At 44.3% G+C, this 24,712-nt stretch overlaps 1 protein-coding gene across 1 annotated transcript in view; it reads right to left on the bottom strand.

Moving 5' to 3' along the window:
* Positions 1–24,712, bottom strand: part of LOC106751930 (protein eva-1 homolog C) — a 182,411-nt gene that overhangs the window by 22,342 nt on the left and 135,357 nt on the right. Inside the window, exon 6 of the mRNA XM_014633220.1 lies at positions 2,928–3,149. Coding sequence (XP_014488706.1) covers positions 2,928–3,149 — 222 coding nt within the window. The remainder of the gene's footprint in view (positions 1–2,927; positions 3,150–24,712) is intronic.

Raw genomic sequence — 24,712 nt, 5'->3', positions numbered from 1 at the left:
AAAGCGACTGGATGTTGCTACTACTCTCTCTTTCTTCCCCTCCCCTCCTCCACTATATTCCTCGTCGCCCTCTCGACGGGCTTGCTAAGTAATTTCATTGCGGACATTACTACAGGATATAAAGTTACGTACATCCGGATACTTCCGGTGCGGCAATGAGAGCACAACTCTAAGACGAGCACTTTGCTTCGCGCATTTTTATGCGGCACGCAGCGCGATAGGAGAGTAGAGCGGGAAGAAGCCGGAAAAGCGTTTCAATGCGTCGAGAAGTCCCTTGACTGCCGTGAAAAGAACGGAAGCGTGAAAATGGATTTTAATATACCCCTTTATGAGCCGGCTGTCAGACCGCCGTGATAAAAAATTAATGCGACGGAAGAAAACAAGAAAATAAGCGGCACGAAATTTCCATTTTCCAATTGCGACTTGTACGAAAGCACCGAGCTTTCGAGAGCGGGGTTTTTGTTATGTATTATGCCATTTATTAAATATTATACATTTTATCCGCTATTGTTTTTCAAGACAACGCATAGCGTTTAATTTTTCGCCGCTCCGCCATTGTAACACAGTTTTATTCGTACTCGCGAAAATGTAATTTTATCGCGGGGGGAAAAAAAATAAGTGTTACACATCGTGATAGCGCAGCAGTGGGCGCGGCGAAATGCACGGTATAAATGAAGCCCCGCGTTGACGCCGCGGCGTTCGCGTGAACGTGCGCCCGCGTGCGGATTAATTAGTCATGGAAATAATAATTTATCCCGTCGCTCTCCGTATGTAATTACACAATTACGCGGTTATTTATAAATGAGCAGAATTAATCAACTGCTCCGATACGGCTGGTAGCGGAGAAACCGCGAAACATATTTTCATAATCCCGACGCACGGGGAGAGGTCGCCTAATCGCCTTAACATTCGCACGCATTACCTACGTGTAACTTCGACCCGGTACTGTCTGATGTATATACGCACACACATAGTGTCTACACAAGGAGCGATCATGAAGCGATCAGAACAGACGTGCGCGACAGCACCGTCGTACATGCAAAAGTGCAAACATGCGAGACACGTGCGAAACTGTTGGCGCGTGCAGTTCAAATGTTAAAATTCCTTCAAGCAGAGCTCAATAAGAATGGGCGATGCAGTATCGATGTTTCGGGTATCGATGCCCCCATCGTCGATATTTTGTGATATTTCGTCTCTCGATAGCAGCACGTATCGATATTTGAATAGGAGTATCGAACTTCCGATACGGCTTTCGCAAAGCCCGTATCAGACTACGGATCAAGTTGGAGATTGGGTTGAAAGTTGACCGATCAGAGCAAAGTTTACTAAACTTGGGATTAATTTTCTTTATTCTGATTAATTAGATTCTGAGAAATATGCATCAGAGCCTTGACAAGCTCTTGTACACAGGATGAAATGGGTGACAGTCCATTGAAATATTAGCTGTTAACCAATTTGGCTCAACTATTCCTATGTAGGAATGGTAAGTCTACTTATATTCAAAATTTTTTATCTATGATAAAAGTATATTCTGGGCTAAATCTTGTTACTGAAATATAATTTGGGCTTTTGCCTTTCAGAAAATAAATTTACCTGGTCATCACCTATCACCTCCCTGGCGGTAGGTGGGGTGAAAAATAACTTTGCAAAACACATCTTTTTAATTTTATTGCCTTTTTTAATTATTTAATTTAGAATAGTAAAAAATTAAAAAATTGGAAAAATAATGATGAAGTATTGTTGCCGAAACTCCAAATGATCAATAATGACGATTACCGTTATGATATGATTCATTAGGTGTATACTAGATGTCAATCAAAGTAAACGTCCTGACTATTTTCCGGGGAAACGGTTGATCGAAAAGTTCTGATTTTAGGTTTTCTTGAGTTCTTTAGGTCCCAATTATCCTAAAACGGTACTTGAATCTCATGGATCTCAATATTTTTGCTCGAAATGATTAAATATGCATTCTGAATTAAAAGACAGCATTAAAATATTTAAGTATAATTGCGACCTCCTTTCTGAATGAATGATTATTTTCACGGGCTGAAAAAATCACCGAAAATACGGTATAATAAATAAACATTTAAGACAGTTGCTATTTTTAAACTCCTTTTCTGTGCAAGATTAGTTTATATAACTTTTACGCAAAATAATGATAGGATGTAAATAAAAAAAAATGTATATATATATATATATATATATCGATATATCGCATCTGATATTTGTGAAATATTAATGTTTTTATTCACGATATATATCGACACGAAATATGTTCTACATCTCGCCCATTCTTAGAGTACAAACGTTGCGAAAACGGATAATATTACGGCGTGTTTGCGTGAGTCAGCCCATTATAAAGTAAAATGGTAAAGCCGGTAAAGCCGCATCGGATAATGAATTCCTTGCGGTTTTCCCGGAATAATATAAGAACAAAAGAGATAAGTTCCTTCTAATTATTGTAATCTTCGAGTATACGCGACCTATATTTTTCCCATTTCTCGAGGAATAAAAGGACGTAGAAAAGAAAACTTACGGTTGCAAAGACGTACGGATGAGATTTAAATATACAAGAACGAACGAGGCTTTTAGACTTTTCGACTTATAGCGAAACACGGACGAGACGAGAGTTCGCGGACGATAAGCTCGCAGATAAAAGAGAGAAAGCGTCACCGACGCGATCTAACTGCGTTCGCGCGAATCAAACGCGTTCGGGTCGCGCATTCGAGCTTTTATCGCGTCGCGTCGAGACATCTAAGTGCCTGTACTCCTGAAAATCCGCGAATTACCGCTATCGAGACGCGCGTTTTACTATCCTATCCTCGTGCACGAACGGAAACGCGTGCGTGTTGCATGCGGTTCCACCGTGCAACACCGTTCACTTCCCCTAAGTAAGATGGAGCAGCAAACCGCCAGGCGGAACTCACCGTCGTTGTCGGTGTGCGCGCGGGGCGGGGACGAGCTGACGGTCGGAAAATTTCTGGAGACATTATCCCGGGGCTGCGGCTGCGGTCCTTCGAGGTTTGGACTTGGACTGAATTCCGCCCTGAAGTCCGTCCTGTCGAAACCTTCGTCAAACTCGTGCACCTGTTCTATCTCGTCCGGCTCGACCTCGTCCTCGTATTGCTCGCGCAACACCATCCTCGGGACTGCAACCGGGGAAAAAGGGAGTTAGAAGTCTACTCCTGTGTAATGGACTCCATCAGCGGCACATCAAATATACATAGAGTCGTGCGTGTGCTGTTTCGCGCAAGATTGCCGACATGAGGGAAGAAGAATCCGGAAGCTCTCGCGCGTCATAAAATCATATCCGCCTCGGGTGTATTGGTTTCCGGTAAGCGGCCGCAATTGCCGAAATTTCGGCGACGGCGCATATGCCGCGCGGGAAACCGAGCGGGTGGGCAAAGCTGACGGTGAGATATGCAAAATGCCGCTCTTTATAAAATCATAAGGAGCACACCGCGACGAGACTGAAATTTGCGTCGGCCGCTATTACGGGTTACCTTTTTATTTTTCACCGAGTGAGAAACGAAGCGGGGGCTTTTGCGCCGTTTTCCCGCCGTTCTCTCTCTCTCTCTCTCTCTTTCGTTCGCGAGAGAATGAAGCGCGATATCGAACGCAGAAAATTCCATCGGAATCGTTCGATCGTTCGATTCATCTCGCCCTTCGGAATTTCGGCAGCCTATTCCGCCCGCGCATTCTACGCATTCTATTCGCGTCGGTCTAAGTTCGCGCGAGCTTGCGCGATACGCCTGAAGCCCGGAGCGCAATGAAGCGCGTATAAGCGTCTATTGAATCGTGGCGCAAACGTTAACGTTATGCCGGCTCGCAAATAAATCCGTTTCATGATGTGTGGGTGCGCGGCGGCTAATACCTGGCGGTAATAACGTTGCACTCGCGGCCGCATGCGTTTGCTCACTCGCTCGCTCGTGCTATCGAGTCGGAATGAAATGCTACCGATCGCGATACGCAATCGTTATCGTGCTTACTCGGTGCTACCCATTTTTCATTGCGCGCGCGCTGCCGTGCTTGCAATAAACCTCTGCCGCCTCTGCTAGGAGCGAGCTCGTGAATCCGCGACATGAAATAGTTTCGCCGGCGCGGCAACGAGCGCGAAATAACGTATAGAGGTAAAATGTTGGCGATATGCGCACGTAGCTATCGGGATAACAGTGTCGGTCAATTGAGAAATTATGGAGATTTCGCAGCAGCGAAAGTCCGTGTGTGACCTGCATCACCGCGGTAATCGGCGCCGATTGTCCTTCCAGTTTCGCATAATCTCTATTAGGATTTCAACGCGCCGAAATCGTTCCTCTGACTTTGCGCTCAGACGAGAAAATCTGGATACGAAGGAAGAATAGGAATGTATCCAGCCGGCTTATTCAGAAGCTTAAATTTATTTAGTACAGGGCTAGATAACACTTTCTAACTCGTTATTTATTCGTCACTGGCTGGATTATTTATTAAAAAATGTAGAATCGGTGATCTAGCTGCTGCCCGGCCATTGCATATCAAATACGATAGAACGGATGATGGCGCTGACTTTTCTAAAATATATAATCTAGCTGTATACCCGCCGCTTTAAAAACAAAAATAACAAATCAAAGTTGGGGGTACGTTGTCCCATAAAAATTAAAAGAAAAAGCCGAAACGAGCGTTGTATTAATTATCTGGCAACTGGCTGTTCGATTTTTCATCTCGAAACTGTAATTTCTTTCGTTAACCAACGTTATTTCTTCAGTTATCGTAAGATATTCCAACGTTACTAAATACTTGCCGACTTCATCGATGCCGAGAACGTCAGATGATGAATTAACTCGCGAAAGCGCTACCCTCTGAGCGCACCACCGAAACACACTCCGTACACCGGTGGAACGCGGCGTCTCTCATGAAATCTCTCTTACTAGCCCGCTTTAAAATAATTTCCGCCATTTTGCCGGAAAATTTCCGCGCGGTAATCCTGAAGCGCGCATAGCCGGCATAGCCGGGCCCTTCGCCGGATTAAAAGCAAATGACGCGGCTACATAAGCGGCTGAACTAGCTGCGGCGATGTAGCTTGTTTACTGCAATTAATAATTGTAATTTAACACCAATTTTGCGGCAGTACATGCTGCGACGGGTTATATCCGATCTTGGTGCGCTGGTGCGCGCGTCGGTGCGAGCGGAACGCCCGGGATGCTTTAAACCGAGCGAATACATTATGACCCCCGTCCACGTATAATGGAACGGAGAAAATGTGAGAGCCAGGGGCAGAGGGGAGAGGAAGGAACAAGATGCGGCAGGGCTGCGCTAACGCGCAGGTAGTGTAATATTATACGCGAATTGAGGGAAAAAATATCATTTTGCCGTCATCGTCAGCATCGAATGAAGAAGAGCACGTTGCGCGTATCGTCTGATACCGTTGAAAGCATCCGAACAAAAAGCAATCCCGCATTTACAGTCAGTCGTTTTCAAAGTCAATTATTAATTTACAAAGCTTGCGAAAGACCGACGGAGGAAAAATATCAGGATGAGTTAATAATTATTCCCGCGCTCTGTTTATCGAATTTATTATTAAAAGAACGGTAAAATAATTATAAGCATTTTACTTCTCGATATAATCTCGATTTGATTTTCGGTGCTTAGTCCAATATGTCACGCAATTTTTTTCATTCCCTCAGAAAAACATACTGCCAGCCTACACGAATTCATAACACAAGTGCGGATAATTATTGAATATCCTTTTCCGGGAAGAAAATTTACATAATCATATAAGATTATATATAATTATATGCAACTATATGTGGTTTATACATGGATTTTGTTTCTATATGACTGCATATATAATTATATATGTCCGTACGAGAGAAAAATATTGTCGAATGAAAAACGGAAAAAGGTAGTTTAATTCGATCAATGTTTATATCGTGGGCAGCCATAAACAAAAATATTTACTTCAATTATATTCAACAATATTAACAATATTCACAATAACAATATATTTACAGTAACAATATTTTTTAGACGCGGAAAATATATAATTATATTCGATTACATACGGCCATATGAGAGACAAAATTCGTACACAATCATTTTTTCCCGAGCCACCCTCTCGTAATTAAGATTCGTAACGATCTTTCTTCTCGTGTACAGACCGCTTAGAATAACATTTAATTAACCGATTGTGGTGAAAGAAATCTTTGCTCTTTTTCCACCGATTGGTCAATTAAATGTTACTCTGTCCGTCGAGTAGGATTTCCGAACGCAGTCTTGCTCTCCGGAACTTCCGTCGCCGATTGGAACCCGAGGAATTGTGTCACGCGACATCGCCGCGAGTCTACGAGCAACGCGCGTAATTACCTTTTCCCATCGAAATCGTTGATTTATAAACCGACGAATGGCGGATAATTCATACGCGCTAGGCATATAGAGGAGGAGTATGCAGTAACGACGCACACGACGGCCGAGGTGTATCTTATTCGTGGCAATTAATTACAGTAATTTAACACCAATTTCGCGGTACGGCTTGCCGTAAATGCGGGTTAAATTTACTTTGAGTCGGTACACCGAAGCTTTAATCTGCACGGATATATTAGAACCCACGAGCGAGAATAATGCAACAAAGGAAACCCGCTTCGGCGAGGATGCGCGCCGCGAGGTTCCAGCGTGCGGCGGCGCATGCAACGGCGCGCGCGCGCGCGAACCGACGCAATAATTACTTATCGCGCGATCGCCTAATTATCGCGCCGGCACGGCCCGACATAGTTACGACGTATCCAAGATCTGGGAAAATTGGTTAACTTTTATCAGGATGCAGCCGAGAGAGAGAGAGAGAGAGAGAGATCTTGGTGGCCGTTCTGATACTACCCTCGACATCGGCAACACCAGAGCTTGTTACCGCATACCGTAGTTACCGTTAGCTTAACGCAGGTCGTCGTAATAACGCTCGCCCAGCAGACGTGTTCGCCAGGATACAGGATAGAGGACATTAGCTACGGCCAGCAGCAATAATTATGAGAACCAGCAATTTACGAGGCGTGAAGCTTTCACCACTTCGCTGCCTCCCTCTTTCTCTCTCTCGAGTGAGTAAGTGAGTGAATGAGTGAACATTAATTTATCATCTCGGGAATTGTCAACCCGGCGTACAGATCACAACATTCGCATTCATAGTAAAATACTAGTGCGGCGTACCGTCGCTATAAATTTAAATTAACGTGCGGACCATGCGAGCACATTTAATATTATAATTTTACAAGACTTCACCGTTTTCGCGGTGTAGATCGTACCTTTTTCTCTTCTCCTCTTTTTTACATTTCAACGTTTCTCCATTTTCCCGCGTGACGGAACATTTTTAGATGGTAACGAGAAATGTACCGCTCGACACGAGAAACGTCGCGAAGTACGGTGAAACTTGCGCGATGTAAAAACTTATGATTTCTTCGAGAACAGGTGGACTTGCTTTTTACCGAGTCGTGTTTTCTCGCGACACACCACTAATAAGGATTCGACGAGGAGGACACGTTTCATCAGTTCGGGTTGTGAAATACATTACGCACAACAAACAGAGGAGCACGTTTTCCTTACGTTTCGCTCTATGGAAAAGTCGAATTTTTTCTTGCGCTCGTGACACGCCTAAAAGTGACGAGAAAATCTTCCATTTTATCCAGCTTCTCGTTCTCGCTCTCTATGTAAAAATTATCAAAATTAAAAGAACCGAAAAACGATAATGATCACTCGAAAGCAGATATTTCAAGCTTCAAATCCCTCTTTTAAATTTCAATTTCGATAACTCCCGACAAAGTTACAGCTGCTTGAATCTTGCCCATTTTTTGAGGAAGTGCCAAATTAATTCCCCTAATTATTGTGCGTAGTATATTCCGTGCTCACCGACGTCAGCTGTCCGACTCTCGATGCATCCTTCACCTATTTTAACAGAACCTTCTCGTAATTGTCGGTGTTGCGATTTTACTGGAAAACCACTGATTACGCTCCGTTCAATTAATCGCATTATCGAAGGTCTGGAATCGCATTGTGTAAAACGCATTTCCACGTGACGCGATGAATAACGTTTACGTTAAAATAATAATGCCTGTGCCGCAACGAACGTTAACGCCGAGGATCGTGACGTCCGTCCCGCCGAATCGAGAGCTCGCTGGCGGATGGCGGTAAAGCCTTCAATGGGTTCATCGTGGGAGCCGACCGGGATGCGGACGGGGAGGGTCCGGGGTGGCAATAATTGTTCCCCGAAGTCCCATCAGCGAGATATATCGTGCGGACCTTGGCGCAGGCTAGAGACGTCCTAAATTTCGCGATTCTCTACGCTGCGCGACGCGCTAATAAGACCCCTGTAATGCACGAGAGGGTCTCTCTCTCTCTCTCTCTCTCTCAATCTCACACGACGGAGAGATCCCGTGGACCGATGAAACTGGGTAAGCCGTCGGAATGATGGGAGTACCTTGAAATCAGTTTAAGCCCCCGCCACGACCTACTCGACAGAGATGCCACAAGTAGGTACGGACAGAGCAAACAGCAAGACGCAGATTTATGTAGGTAGTGTGCGCGTCTTCTACGTAAATGGCTTTTCATTCTGGACGGTTACGGGGCGTTGACGAGGGACCGCTAACTGTCCCCGTTTCCAGATAAGGTGCTGAGAGTGTCATCGATCACGAAATTTCGGGTGGGAATTTAACAGTCCGGGCTCGAGTGCGTGACAAATCAGTTTACGTACGAGCGAAACACTTAGTTACGTGAAACAACGTCGAGCGCACGGCGGTAAGGTAAAGGTAGGGAGAAAGGAATTGAATTTCGAACATACAGATACTAACGAAAGGCTATTTTCGCAAGAGTCCGAATAGATATTTTTGTTGCAATAACTTTGTTGATTCTATTTTCACACTACCCATATGGACACGTTAGAACAAAACAATGCTGTTGTTATGACAATAGAACAGAAATGTTGGTGTCGTTGCGAAAATCTGTTTTGAGTGATGCGCACGATGTTGTTAATACAAACGTCCCAAAGTTTTTTTTTTACAGATCTCTCCAATTCCAAGCTAGCTTGTACTCGTATAATCTTCGAAATTAAATACCCCAGCAATTACGGCTCCAATTAAATTCTTCTCAAGTTGACGTCTGCTGCTGTCTAATTTAGAGGTAACAGTCTCCGTTACTTTTCCACACTTTTTAAACTTAAATAACTCGCTAATTAAGACGCTGATAAAAGTCTCCCCGAAAGAAGAGTGAAATGCGATCTCTAACGATACCTGCTGCTATCGTAGATAGCATAGTGGGATGTGACAAAACAATGTAGGAATGAAATAATAAAATAGCCACGAGCGTGGCAAATGAAACACGTTTGTTCAAAACGTCCGATTAAAATGAATCGAGCAAGACAGTGCGATATAAGCGGCGAAACAATTGTTCGAATTAATTTATATTAATACGAATTAATCAATTTACATTAATTTATATTAATTTATAAAATATCAATTTATGATTTGTCAAATATCAATTTGCAAGATTTATAAAACAATAGGATTTAATTATTTAATACGTAATTTTTGTCTGAATTCTCCCCGCGCGGAAATCGTCCGACGCCGTTCGTTTTCAAACGCGAGTATTTGATCACCCTAATAAGTATATCGGCTTCCGCAAAATGCGAAACTCAAAGTCACAGAGGCGACGGGTCTTTTCACAATTACACAAAAAGCGCTCGTGTTTTCGCGATCGTCTCGCCACGTGCATCTCGCCGCTCCTTTCTTCCCGATTGTAAATGCAACCTGCTCATTATTCGCGACGAGGTATTTCTCATTGTCCCCGTATCTGTTACGGACACCGAACATATTCAGTGAAATCGAATCAGCGCGAGATGCTTGGTAACGGCAGGCACGCAGATGATCTCTAATGGGCAACGGAGTGAGCTGGCTGTGTCTCCGAAATTAGGAACGTATATACAGACGAAAGGATGCCATGCTCGGGTGGATGCAGCTTAGCTTGCTAAGGTATTCTACGGATATGTCTCGTACTTAATGCGAGTCTTCATCTAGTTTCTCTCTCTCTCTCTCTCTCTCTTTCTCTTTCTCTCTTTGTAATGCATCCTCTCGGCCATCAGCATCGGCAACGATACACGACGATCGCTCTAATAAACGCTCTGGGCTCGCCGGAAATATAATTCTCCAATTCACGCTGGCGGAAGTGCATTACCGCACGAAAATCCCTATGAAATCCGCTATTTACGCGCGGACAGGGAGAAGCTTGCGTAATTTTCAGTAATTACGGCGCGCTTAAATAATAACATTTTCGCACCCACCGCGAAAAAACGCGCGCTCGCATTTTTCAAAAAGGCAACAACACACCGCGCGCCGCGCCGCCGGGTGCACTTTAATAATGGATCCGTTAGAATTTATCCCGCGTACCGCGGCGCAGGTATTTTTAAAATACGCCGGCTTAAAGCATGCGACTGTGCCGGCTAAAAATCCATCAGACCCGCACAATGGACTGGTGCGGCGTTTGTTTCCTTTTCCCCCTTTTTCACGCTACTTCCGCAAACAAGAGTCGAAAGCCGCGATTGACAAGGCGCGTCGTTCCTACCGCGCGAGAAGGGTCTAAATGACATATCCGATAAAATAGAACCGTTTCCTCGGGAACGAGCGCCCGCTCGCCACCCTCGCGATAAATCTCTCGCCAAGACCGACAAACGAAAAAGTTAAACGCCGTAATCGAAAATGTAGTATGTAAATCCAGGCGCTACGCGGAAACACGCGCCCCGACGGTCGTTTATCCGGTCGCTATCGAAATTTTCACGCGCCTCGTTTTTTACCCAAACACAGCCCCCTCCGCTCTTGTCCTCCGTCCTCCGTCAGGCCGAGCGTACAGCCGGAACAGGAGCGTTGACCGCAGGAAATGCAAAATCGTTTTGTCACGCGAAAAAGTGCTAACCAGTCGACAGTGGTGACCCTGTTCTATCGACCGACCTTTCGCTCGCGTTGCCGTCCACCCTCTCGCGAACGATATTTACATGGAAATATAAAAGAGAAAGAGAGAGAGAGGAATAGAAGGTGAAAGATCCGGGGAGAGGGAGGCAGGCGGGGAGAGGACAGTACGCGGATGCGGCTGCCAGGCGTGTAAACGCGAGGATGATTAATGAAGAACGATGGATGGATCGTTCGCCGCGCTCGCTCACCGAAAGGCGAACGCGTACCGACCGCGGTTATTAATTACACGCTTTGCTTTGAAGCGATAACAACAAAACGTCAATTGACCGAGCGGAGAGGGCGGCAGCGCTGAGGGAAGGGGATAAGGGAGAGGCAAGGATAAAGGGAAGTTAATGTAAATTACGGCCGGAGATTAAAAACCACGACGCTCCCTCGGCTTCGCGCGCTTTCCCGCGGAGTCATCGTAAAAGTTTCGCCTGCGCTTCGGCTGGAATATATCATTCAATTCATTTTCGGAAATTCCTCGCGCATCCGCCGGCCGAGCTATTAAATTGCGCGGGATTTCTAAAGGATCTTAATGACCCTTCTTATCTTATTAATCGAGTCAATCCATCTATCTTCATTCGTCATCTCACATATGTAGTTAGAACGCGGCGTATGTGTGTGCGCGCGTGGGCATAATATATATATATATATATATATATATATATATATATATAAATGTATATCTATATATGTATGTGGAGAAATATATTTTACTTAGCGCGAGACGCGCGAGTTTCACCCGCACGATGATATCTCTCCTCGTATTTATCATTCTCTCGCATCGATACATAAATTGTACCGTCATTTTATTTACACTTTCTTCCTTCTTTCCCGGTATTATCCCATTTTCCTCCTCTTCCCTCCTCTCAGCTCAGCACCAGAGCCAACCCTCTGCGGCTGAGGCAAGAGTGCTTTTGTTCCGCTCGAGCACATAAGGCTGGCATCGTTCCAGATCTTAAAAATTCGCTCGAGTCTTGTTCTCATTTACCTCCGGCTACTTTCGGCGGGCTCGACAAATTTCTATTAAACGTTTGACTCTCGTCTTTCTTTTTGTCTCGATGAAGCTTGTACGAATCGCTTCGTTGACACAGTTTTTTGTTAAAATGCTGCTATTTGATGAGAGAAAATAGATAGGGAAAATAGAAACAGAAGTGAAATCGTACGTATAATCTTCGATTATGTGCTTCTTTTAGGAACTCCATTATGCATATACTATGTTTTATTGAAACGCAGAATTTTCCATCTCAGATCTTTTCGATCTCCGATGGTAAGAAAAATATTTGACTTAACACCTCAATATAGTTTCATGAAAAAACGTGTATTCGTGCGTTTTATTCGTCTTATAATCTAAAAAACGTATAATCAAGTTAAATATGAAAACAAAGCGCAAATAAATATAAACTATAATGTACAATTTGGACGTACACATTAAAAAATAAAATGTTAATTTTAACATTTTTCGTATGTCGTAGAAATTAAAACATTAATCCACAAAATAATTAAAACAAAATTCACTTTAAATTTTGTGTTAAAATAAAATATTCATCGTGTGTTACTTCTTAACACATTGAAAATATTAATTATTTGATACAAACATTTTGTTCTACATTTATATGTGTTGTTTTCACTTAAAGTACGATGTTAGACTAATAAAAAATAGGCAAAGGAATAGTTAAAATAATTTGTAAAAAATGTTGCATGGAAATGAAACATATTTGTTTGAAACACTATTTTACGTGTCAAAGTTTATGATTATTTGAATAATGACTCCAACTTATATTAATGTTAAAATAACTCAAATTAATGTTCATTCATTTTTTTATTCATACACACAAAAAGTGTCAAATTACTAAATTAACATAAATTTAGCACATGAAAATAATAATAACACATGAGCTGTGTGTTAACTTGACATTGAGACATTAGTCAAAGTTGCTGACACAAAAAAATGTAACATTTACATGAAAGATTTTTTACCGTGTATCGATTGTCAAACGCGAGGGCGCGGTTCCTTGCACCCATACAACTGGATTAGAGGCGGATTCGCACGGATTATAAAAACGGCTCGAACGTGCGGCATTTATTTGTTAGTTTTTCGTCGCAGGAACACAAACATTGCCACCGCGCACATTGATTTAGAGATACCCCGAGGATAGGAGGATAGGGATGGGTAGGTTTGGAGGGAAAAAAAGTGTAAAACGGGCGAAAGCTTGAATCGCAATTTTCGCACAAAGGCCACATGTGCGAGCGACAATATTGAGCAAAAACCTTACTGCTAGTTGAATCCGGTTACGGAATGTATTACATATGTAGTTGAAACGAGTATGCAAATAAGTTCGCGGCTGACTGTACAGCTGCATGGACTACTTGCCCGAGCAGACATGCAGGCTTACTACTCGTAAATTATCTCTCTGTTTCATGATATCTCCGAATCGAGAATTTACGCGACATTAAAGCGATATCTAAAGACACGTCTTTGAATGGTGTAGGTAACGTTTACCCAGTCTCCTTTAAAAGGACTATCCATAATGACCGTAAAATATGCAGTCAGACGTAAGCAGTGAGCTAATTGATTAATAAAATTCTTACAGTCCAAGAATAATCGAATGTGATTGGTTAATTAGCTTACTGTATACATTACGACATATATAGACCGTTCTTAATGGGACGATGAATTTTATAAGCGTCGATTACATAAGACGCTCCCCAGAATATTATATTACGTAAACACGTGACGCTACTGTTATTTCTCGTATACACTGGGCCTCAGAGGCTCCTTAATTTCTCATACACGTTCATTCAGCGTTCGTTACCGTCTCACCCCATTATATTATCGTTACTCTGGTCAAGTTTCTCGATTGACCGGATTATGGACGGGTTAATCGCACGTGAGTGATCGTTCTTGAGACGAACTGCGGACGGAGTTTGAATTTCTTTTTACGCCCGCTTCTCTTTTCTCGCTGAGAGTAAATTTCACGTTCCAACGGACCATATACGTAGACGGACGCGGATAGGGGTCGTGCTTCCACTGTGACTTTCGACGAGCCCGCGTTTTTCCCACTACTTTCTTTTTCCGTCCATCCCTCTTATCCTATTCTGTTTTCTCCTCGCGCCCGTCTGTGATGTTTGCATATTGCGGTTTGCATATTCATTCCGAGTCCACTCCGTCCTACAATTACTACCGCTGCTGCGTATATACGCGGCCCTACATCCCTATCTCCTAACCGTCTGCCTCACCCCCTTGCCAACTATCCTGCCCGATCCGCCCGGAATTCAATAGAAAGTGAGAGAGAGAGAGAGAGGGGGGGGGGGGAATATACGAGAAAGTAAAACGCAATTGCCTAGCCGACAAGCCGAAGGCAGCTATTGCACGCTTGCGATGCGTTATGCGCGATAACTTTGTCGTCTCAAAGGTACAAAGTGAATCGGTATTATCCGCTCGAATCTACCAGCTGTCGCGGTACCGTCGGCTATCGGGTCATCTACACTGTGGATATGTAATAAATCTCCTCGGCGTCCGTGAAAGGTGTCGGGAAATTACGAAGTTTCAAAAGAGAATTATTCGCGATGCATTAATCGACAATCGTTTATCGGAAACTGTAAATAACACAAATTGGTTTTTAATGCATATAAGACCGTGACAGAATTAAAGGAAAGAAGGAGGGAGGTGGGGGGAGAGGGAGAGAGAGAGAGGGGAGATAAAACAAGAATGTCGAGATGCAAAAATGCACATCTGACTGTCCTCAGGGAGATATGAAATCTCGTACGTGGTCCTGGTGAACTAAATTAAATATCAATAGATGTATTTACATATTTAGTACACGCATGCGCGCGTGTGCGTGCATGTGTGTGTGTGTGTGTGTGTGTATACCGCGGCTCGATCGGAAAGATAGTCCATGAGCTCGAAATATTGTGTATGTTTTCGTCGAGCCGAGGCAATATCCATCCCGCATACATATTATCCGTAAAATTTACATGATTACATCGCGCGGTTACAAACTCGCATTACGAGTCCGAGAATCTTTTTCTTCCCGTAAATACGGGATACGGGCGGGCGGGCTCGCGCGCGTTAATTATTAATGCAAATCCTCATTTCGCCTCGATTAAGTGGGCAAAATCGAGTGCTTATTCATTAGCCGTCGCGATCGAGCAGCCGTGGTAGGGAAATGGCGGACTTTCCCCCGCAAGCCGAAATTGGAACGCGCATCGTTCGCAACCCGCGACCATGCGTGGACTAAGGAGATCTGCGAATTTACATCGGGGAAAAGCGAGCAATGCGATAATTTAATAATGCATTAAAAATGCCTGCCGTAACTAGTGGGACGTGAGGGGACAATTTTTCGCTTCACTTCAGCCACTTAACGGTTCCACCGCTATAAAGTCCCCGGCCACGAGCCAGTGAGCCTTTCCGTCTCGTTTCACCCAGCTGGCGAGGGTGGCAAACGACGCACACACGTCCATACACACACACACACACACGCACACACACACACACATGTCTGTCAGCCGCCATCGTCGCGCTAGATGCGTTCATTTAGTGCTCAAAGGGAGGGAAAACTCGAACCTTTAATAAGCTGTGGGATCTCTCCGCTCCGGCTAAGAGCGGCCGCACGATCCGGACACGTCGGACTGTCGTTGCCGCGAACAATGACGACGAATCCATAGATTCATGTGATGCGTTGATTACATTCTGAATACGCTTTTTTCTGCGCGAAAATATGCTCGTCGTGAAACGAATTACACGCAGTGCGAAATGAATGAGAGCGCGCCGCTACACGCTTCATTAATGCCCGACTGCTATGCGGCGCGCGCGAGCTGCGTAATAAATAAAATCAAATCAAAAGCACGATATGTGGGCGCGTAGAAATTTCCCCTGAATCCCCCTCCTTCTGATGGTAGCTCACCTCGTCCGTTATTAGGAAGCACGAATTTTGTTTTAATAAGATCAAGAACTCTTTATCGTGTAATTCACGAGAAAGCTAAATAAATAATTCCATAAATAATCACTAAAATTCGCCACCTAATAGTGGAGATATTAAAAAGGGCCATAATATCCACAAGGGCCGCGTAAAACACTATTTTCTCTTCTAATAACAATAATTATAACGATATTAATAACAAATGACTTTGTTGGTCATGACAGCGAGTATAATTTCTGGAACGCGAATCGAATTATATTTAATAAGACCCGACAATCAGAACGCTGAGTACCTGAATTTCTCGCGGTAAAAAAAGGGAAAGGAAGGAGGGAAAGCGAGCGTTGCGCCGCGAAGCGACGATAATTTGGGCCGAAAATCGAGGAGACACGCCTCTGCCTGAAAAGCGGCCACGAGCGAGCGGAGCGAACGAGGGAGCCGTCCGTGAATTCATTTGCTGAAGAGGAGCTTCGTTAATTTCGCCCGGATGCACTTCCCAATCGGCCGCCTGTGATTGAGCGAACGAAGAGGAATGCGTAAATCGAGCGTGCATATGTCTCAATATTCGCGCGGATCGTGTCTGCGTGCATTGTACGCGCACGGTTGAGCAATGCAGCGGCGCGGTACGAGACATCCACGTCCCTTGATCAAAGTGCTGCTGCCGGGTTACCTAGGCTGCCCGCTTCCATGGTTCAGCTTCCACCGTACTTTACCGCATAGCCGTCGATCCTCCCGTGCCGCTATCCGACGTAATTTTCGCGAAACGTACATGGACGAGCGACGCGTATAATAATTGAGCGTGCTCTCTTACATGCCGTCCACTTGACTTGCCAATTCGCCACACGTATTCGACCCCTGTAATATTTCAACGCCAATTACCTCACCGAATCACACGTGATTGTACGACGCCGATCCCGTACTTCTTCACTCTTCAGCGCGCACAGACCGGCCGTGCGTCTCGTTTCTCGTTGAATTACATCGCGCACCTCAGCAACCCGCTCTTCGCGTTTCTCGGAATATCGTTGAACACGTCGTTCTTCCTTTCTTTTCAATGTCCCGCGTTCCGCGAGAAAAAATCTGCATAGAATTTCGCCGCTTTTAAAGCTCCCCCAGGGGAGCTTTAAAAAAATAATATACACGCATCCTGGTAGGAATGTATACAGTTTTCCGAGACGATCGTTCAGTTACTGTCCGGTATTAATGCATTTTCATTGATTGTAAAAATACTGCGTATGAAATGGACAAAAACTCGATCGAGGCCTGTGACTTTTTCCTGCTCCCCATATTTCTAATTACCACTTCGTAGGAGACGTTTCGAATCCATCGAAGCCATAAAGCAAAATTCGCAGAGGGAGCCGCAGGCCATACCGAAAAGTGCTTGTAAGAAGTGTTTCGACGACTGGATTATTCGTTGGCATAAATGTATCGCGTATCAAACGGGGCCTATTTTGAAGGCGACAAAATAAACTTGGATGATTGAATCAATATTTTGTGTTTTACCGAACGATTCCCGGTATTAATTTGACAGAATGTAAAACAGAAGAAGAAGGCAAGAAATATATAAAAAAGGTCTCAGCTACACGCTTGTATTTGCAAGCGTGACTGCGGGAAGAGCATTATATCTTGATTGGGATCCTAAATAGTTTTATTTCTCAAGTATTAGGCAGAAACTACTAAGCTGTCCGGTAACTGCTTAAAAAACGCATGAAATTTCCACTTCTCAGGTTATATCTGCCCGTATATGTATGTATATAGATACATCTCTGTGTGGGCGGTGCTCGGCTGGGAGCAAATTCAAATTTATCGCGGATTCTCGTCGCGTCGCCACAATTCGCAGATAATCCTGAAATCCGATATTAAAACGAGGCGATCTATCTCGCCGGCCAGGGTATCTCGTTATCTCTCGCCAAAGTAGCATTAGTAATGCGATACTTCGATACGAAATCATCCGTCGAGCACGGAGCTGCAATTATAACGCAATCGTATTAAACGGACGGTGTCGCGGGGAAAATTTTTAGCCGCGCGCGCTCGCGAGTTTCGCATCGAGCTCGACGTTTATTCGGCAAATGCAACAATCTTGTCTTCTCACTCTCGATCGGTAGATCTCAAGGGCTAGTTCGAAGGACCGCCTCGGTCGAACGAGAAAAAGTTGGACGGCGCTGTAGCTGCGGCAGCCGTCGGCTATGCCGTAGAGAATTCAATTCCCGCGTCAACAGAAGCGAATTTATCGCGGCCGGATAAGGGGAGGACGCGAGCGCGCGTTCGCGAGAGCTTCGAGGAATTGTATGAATACGAAACTTTCCCGGGCTACTAGCGCGAATTCGTTCCTACGAGATTACCCCTTGTTGCGTCTGCTCGCATAATACACGTTCCCGTTAGTTTGACGTCGGGAAAGTCATTTCCCGACGAAAGAGTGGCCCCCCTTCTACTTTCCCTCGTAAGAGTCGCGCGCGGCTGAGCGTATTGCGCATTGGCGTTTCTATCGGGATTAGATCTGCATATTTCGGCGCCTAAAGTGCGACAGGGTGGTCGAGAGGAACGCACCTTCGCTAGGTTGGCTAACTTTTCAGCCAATTATAAACACATCGACTTTAAAAAATATGGAAACAATAAAAAAATGGGACTCTTAATAAGAGATAAATCGTAAACAGACGTACGTAAGTAAAATATTTATTCATTATTATGTCAAAATGTCAAACGATCAACTGAACATAATTTTTTATTGTGTTTTAATACAAAGAATCATTAATTTATGTAAAAGACAGGCTGATAAAATTCTTAAAATAAAGCCCCATCCACATCCTCCATTCGTTACTTTCGCAAATTTTTAAATTTTTATCAGAACAAAAATTACAGAGCAACGGATCAAGGAAAATGCATCGATTTTGATTTGAGATTTATCATACAAAAACAAATTTTTAGTACAATAAAATCATCATTTCCAGTATGAACCTTTCTTCAAAGAAGTCCGTCCTAAAAGGATTAAGAGGGTTAATGAGGATCTCAGTACAATTTATTATTATATTTTGTATTATTTATTTTTCGTTAAGAGAAAAATCGGGACAAATGGCGTTCCGCTAAGCGTCCGTCAGAACGCTTCTAATGAGAGCCGAAAATCGGGACGATTGGTCAGTCTGTTCCTCGCTGAGAATTTCGATCGATCGGTAGTTGCGGTCTCGAGAAGCGCGACTTTGCTAGTTTCCGTCGCTTTATCTTCGCTCATTCTATCTCCGACCCAGTGGCGGACTTCGCGGAATGAAGAACTTTCGAAAAAAGATAGTTACTGAAGAATGGAGCTCCTTTAAAAATAAGGAGCGAAGCGAGCGTTTATCTACGCTTAAAGCGCTGCAGCGATATTATCGCAACTATAAGACGAGATCCTACAAAGAGGGTGAGAGAAAAATCTGCCGTTATTCGTTCCCCCGAAATAATCCACGCGCGGAAACGTCGTATTTGTTATTATGCTCTACATTATTCCAGGTATATCTCGGCCTGACAAAATACGATGATATCACGGCCGCCGGACGCAGTATGAGAAACTCATCGAAACCTCGGTTAACCGTTCGCCCATGTAGCGTGAAAATATTCGCCGCTCAAGGGAACACGTTCCTGATTTAGTAAACGGACTATTTCCTGCGCAGGCTACAAATTGACGCTGGTAATATCCTTTTTCTTACTTCGGAGTATTTACTCCGGAGCCCGGGAGCGCGAACTGAAAAAAAACAAAATATTTATCCCCTGATAGATAGCGTACTCTCGATAATTAAGTAGGTTTCCAAAGCGAGACGCGACAAACGAGACGTTTTACTTTGAACCGCTCCCATCCGACGGTGAATAAATAAATTCCGTTTTTCTTTCTCCATCTCTCGCTAATCAACGACTTTTCTCCCGTGAACGGAAACACGTGCATTTTTTTATTTTTCGCGCGACGTTATATTTATCAACGAGCGTATTGAGAATGAATAAAAGAGCGGGTGGTGGTCGAAAGGGCCACTAAGAGCTCAAATCGCGGCCTCTTTGTGGCCCTTTTGAGCTTGGCCCAATTTTTTATTGTAACGAATTCGACGATTGCAGATATACGCCGAATGCTTCAGCCATTGCCGAAAAGGCCCCGAAGTGGAGTGAAACGGGAATTTTACAGCAATTTCTTTCTAACCGGGATGTGTACGCACCGATATATCGCGATTTAGGTTTTCACCGGCCCTTTATGCGTCCTCTTGACTGTACATCTCTAAGAGCCCTCGTCATTCGGATGAATCTGTGATAGATGAGTGAATTCTTTCAAAAGGGAGAGCGTCGAAAACTAACGCCGGAGGGGCAAGTTCCCGAAAGCAATTGACATTAGAGTCACCTCGCGACGAATGACGGTGATTTTTACACCCCCCGCGGGATTTATATAAAACGTGACGAAAGAATGATGAAAAATGTCGGCACCATGGAAGAGGCAGGCCCCGGGATGGCCGTTATATCTACTAATCTTCCTCCGACGTCATCGCCCAGTTAAAGATTCATTAAAATGAATCGTGGCGGCAGCCCCGACGTGGGTGGAAACTAAAAACGCAACGTGTGTGTGTGCATCGCGATACACGGTGATACATGCCCTCGAAATTCGAGTGATTTTCGAGGGGACGCACGAGACAAAAACCGGAGATTACCTTCATAGATAAAATCGATGTTTGTCGAAAAAATACGACGGCTTCGGCCGGGTTATTTTACGGCAGAAACAATCGCGCAAACGACCGGGGTGGGTATCACGTCCGCCGTTCGCGAATTCAATTATTCGAGTTGTACGTGAACAAACATCTTGTCGAGGCTGTAACCGGCAGGCGCGTTTGGTAAACCGTCCAACCAGGCGTTACGCGCTGTACTATATACACATCTGGCCCCTGAAGTTGATAGACATTTCATTCGACCAAGACTCGACCACTTGTTGAGAACTTGACGGTCCTGCGATCTGTAAACACCAGGGCAATTGCGCAGCGTTGCACCTTGCGATATTTACTAAAATCAATATTGCGAGAGGCAAGAGAAAGAGAGAGAGAGGGGGAGAGCAATAGGACGGTCACGCGTGTAAAAGTTGGAACTCCGTAAGTTTCGCGGAAATTGATTGAAATTCTAGTCGATCGGATACAAACAGCGAAAACTGTTATTTTACGCATTACACGCCAGCGAGGAAGATACACATATCCGCGAATGATATCATATCCGTAACAAGAGCGAGGGTAAAAAACAAAACGACGATTTTTCTAGGAATATAAATAAAAATACGTGCCGTATCGACTTGAAAGTATTTAGCAAATATTTCCCCTCGTGTCGCTCGATTTACTTCATCGCCGGCAATTGTTTTTTCATTCGAAAGATATCGGCGGCGACCGAGTTTCTCGCTCTCCTTCCGGGAAGTTTTTCACGCTCCACGCGGAGATATTCCGCGCGTAAAGTGAAATTCGCAGGAGGGCGGAGGGAAAAAATCGCGCTCCATCGGCACGCGAATTTCACGTTACGGTGGAGTCTCCCGATGCAATCACGAAGCAATCCCGCGAATGAAACTTATCGCTCGGCCACTTGTTGAAGATTGCGAGCGCGACAAGTTGCAGACACGAGAGAAATTGAAATAGAATAGCATACGATCCCCCGGACAAGTCCGGGAATGTCGGATAAGGAGCGACGGGAATAAAGCGCACGGTCCCTGACAATTCCCGGCGTCTTCGATCCTGAAAGACATCGGTGAACGGGGGTCGACGAGTTTAACGAGTTTGCGATCTAAAATATGCAATCAAAACCAACGGGAGGAGGAAGGAGGGAGGGGAGCTGCACGATCCTATGCTCCGCCGTTCTGAAATATTCAACGACCAGCCCTCTTCGATCGCGCAATAAATTTCAGAATGTGCGCGACCTCGACAAACGCAATAAAGGGGCGGGAGGGTCGAACGGAGACGCCAAATTAATATCAAAGGGGGAAGACCGAAATGTTGTCGATATGGGAATACCGAGTGATTCGAGTGAAAACGAAACGTACGGTCGAGGCGTTGTCCTCGCGCATAAATTCTGACATTGATATTTTCGTCTATTTATCACCTCCATTGTCTACGCGATGCATCCGCAACGGTTAACCTATCCTACTGTTACTTATTCATTCCGATAATTTTCGAAGAGCATATACACATCGTACGTGACGTATTCGAGTTAGATCACCTCCAATTTCTAGAAGTACTTCCGAACCGATCGTCATTAAAGTTATTCGTTCACGGTGCATTCGATAATAATTTGTTAATTATTCTTATTACGTATTCGCGTTCGAAAAACTAACGAACGAAAATTTCGAAGCGAGCTGCAAAATGCATACGCTTGTTCTCTCCGGCGCTGTTAATAATTATAATTTATTGATTTATCGCTTTACGTTTAATCAGTTCGCGTTATAATAAGTGACGAGCCGCGCGGGGTATCGCGGGAAACGAACTGGCGGACCCGATTTCCGACCGAGGCCGTCTCGCAAGAGAGAACCGATCTTCCCGAGGTCACTCGTGACGCGCGATCGATCCGATGCGATTTCAAAAAGAATGAACTGTGCTGCGTGTCGAATTTTCCGGCGGGCCGGGTGGCCGCGAATTACAGGCACTTCCGAAATGGCCGGACGCATACAGATTAAGGCATTTATTAATATGGATGGGGGAATCGCGCGCGACACCGGCCGTGCAAACATTCGTGCGCCCGAGCGTTGAAAGCGATAGCGATTGATCTGTGCCGGGCTGAATTGTTAAACCGAGTAATTCAAGTGTTCGGCAGTACACTGCGCGCAAATTAGTGCACGTCGCGCGGAAAGACGAATTAGGTCCACCTGGACCCCAGAAATCCCTCTCGTTCGTACAATACGCACGGTGCGTATAATGGTTAAAAGCGCTCCGGGCTACTCACCATTGTGCCGCTCTGTGGAGAATTGTTGTGAACACAACTGCCTGTGGGCACCAAAGAGGATCGGCATGTGCCGCTCAAAGCAAAACTGAGAATTAATAACGACCGGCTGACGGCGTCACCGATGGCCGGTGAGGCAAATTGCCGGAGTGAAGAAACAACGGAAAAATTCACGCGGCATTTTAACTTGATAAAATGATCCCGCGCCGTGATGTTCTTATTTTGCGACTGTCTTCTCGTCTCTCCTTCTCTCTCTCGCTCTCTCTCTCTCTCTTTCTCTTTCCCGCCTCCCTTTTTCTCCTTCTCTCTCTCTCTTTCCATCTCTCCAATTAACCGCGTGTCGATAGCGCGCGTGTCTAGCGCCTTGTTTTTCCGAGGGCATCCAAGGTTGAAAATCAGGATAAAAGGTCAACTTTGAAGGAGATTAGTTCATTAATCTTCCATGAGGCAACCATGTGGCGCGTAATCCACTCTTTAAAATGGAAATCGAGAGGGATTCGTGGCAAAGGGCCTTGAGGGTATCGTGCGTTAGTGTATCCGAAAGCTGATTTGCTCGCGGCTTGGCCTCTCCGCCTTCTCCGTGCTCGCTTTCGGCTTTAAAACGAGCGAAACTTGTGATTTTTAATCCGCGGATACTGTAATTCAGCGTACATCCGATCAGCATTACCAATTCATTGCGTCTCTACGGCGATCGCGAATAAATTATAACGCATTTACAGCGCGTTAACATGTGAAAAATATGAAAAAAGCAGCGACTCTATTTTGTCGCGTATTTATTAAGTTATTATTAGGCGTGTAAATGAACTCGGTGCCATTGGTTTGATTCGTTTTTAATCTAAATACTTTTCTGCTCAATTGTAGTTTTAAAGAATTGCCATCTGTGTTTGCAAAACACCATGTGACATCGCGGAACGATCAATAATAACTTCAAAAAATAGCAGCGAACTGTATTATTATCGATAGAGGTGTATATTTAGTTACATATTATACACGCTACATTCGTTTTGCTTTCCAATTGTAAAGAAATATTGTTGAAACCACAAAAGTGATTTGTTCGATTCTTGGCGAAGGTACAGTAAATCGCGCAACTTGTAGAAAATGATATCAGAGATTTCGAGAAGGCCTGCTCCACGACAACGCTCGACCTCACGCAGCAAAAGGAACAAAAAGCGTTGTTTTTAATACAGACTGGGAAATTGTACTCGGATTATTCTTCAGACCTTGCTTCTTCAGATTTCCATTTGTTTCAATCGTTGCTACATTATTTCATTGGCACAGATTTGAAAACAATAGAAGGCAATTCGAAAATTTACCAGTGACTTCATCGATTCAAAATCGTCAAGTTTCAGTCGCGATGGAATTCAACAGATCGTCGATAGACAGGGTAAAATCATTGATAATGACGAAATTGATTTGAATAATTAAAATTGTATACTTTCCAAATAATTTTCTTGATGTTTGGTAACAAAGGTGCCGAATTAATTTATACACGTAATATTTTCGAATTAATTTACACATTGAGTAATTGGCGTATTTTATGACGAATCGGAACAAAGCTTTGATTTTTAAGCCGTGATGCGTAATGCGACGTATCCTTTTTGTGTGCGATTCGACAATCGTGTCGATTCGGATACGCAAGGAGTATTTGAGTATCCCTGATATTTGACTGACCTCGATAATTCGACTGTCCTCGTCCTCCGTATCGCGCGTCGGAAAATGTGCGTCGCTGTTTAAAATACGCTGTATAAACATTTAAAAATCTGTCTCTGTCTTTCCCGGTGTCTTCTCGTTTCCCGACAGATACGCCGTGTGGAAATGGTATATACGCAGCTAGCGGACATCGCTTCGCGCTTGTCAACATTTGATTTTTCCTTTGACAAATACGATCGGTAATACAAAGCTTCAGTTCACTTCCCCCCCCCCCCCCCC

The sequence above is a fragment of the Dinoponera quadriceps genome, unplaced genomic scaffold, assembly GCF_001313825.1.
Source record: "Dinoponera quadriceps isolate SergipeBrazil2010 unplaced genomic scaffold, ASM131382v1 scaffold316, whole genome shotgun sequence".
In the NCBI taxonomy this organism is placed as follows: Eukaryota; Metazoa; Arthropoda; class Insecta; order Hymenoptera; family Formicidae; genus Dinoponera; species Dinoponera quadriceps.
This window is presented reverse-complemented; position numbering and strand designations above follow the sequence as displayed.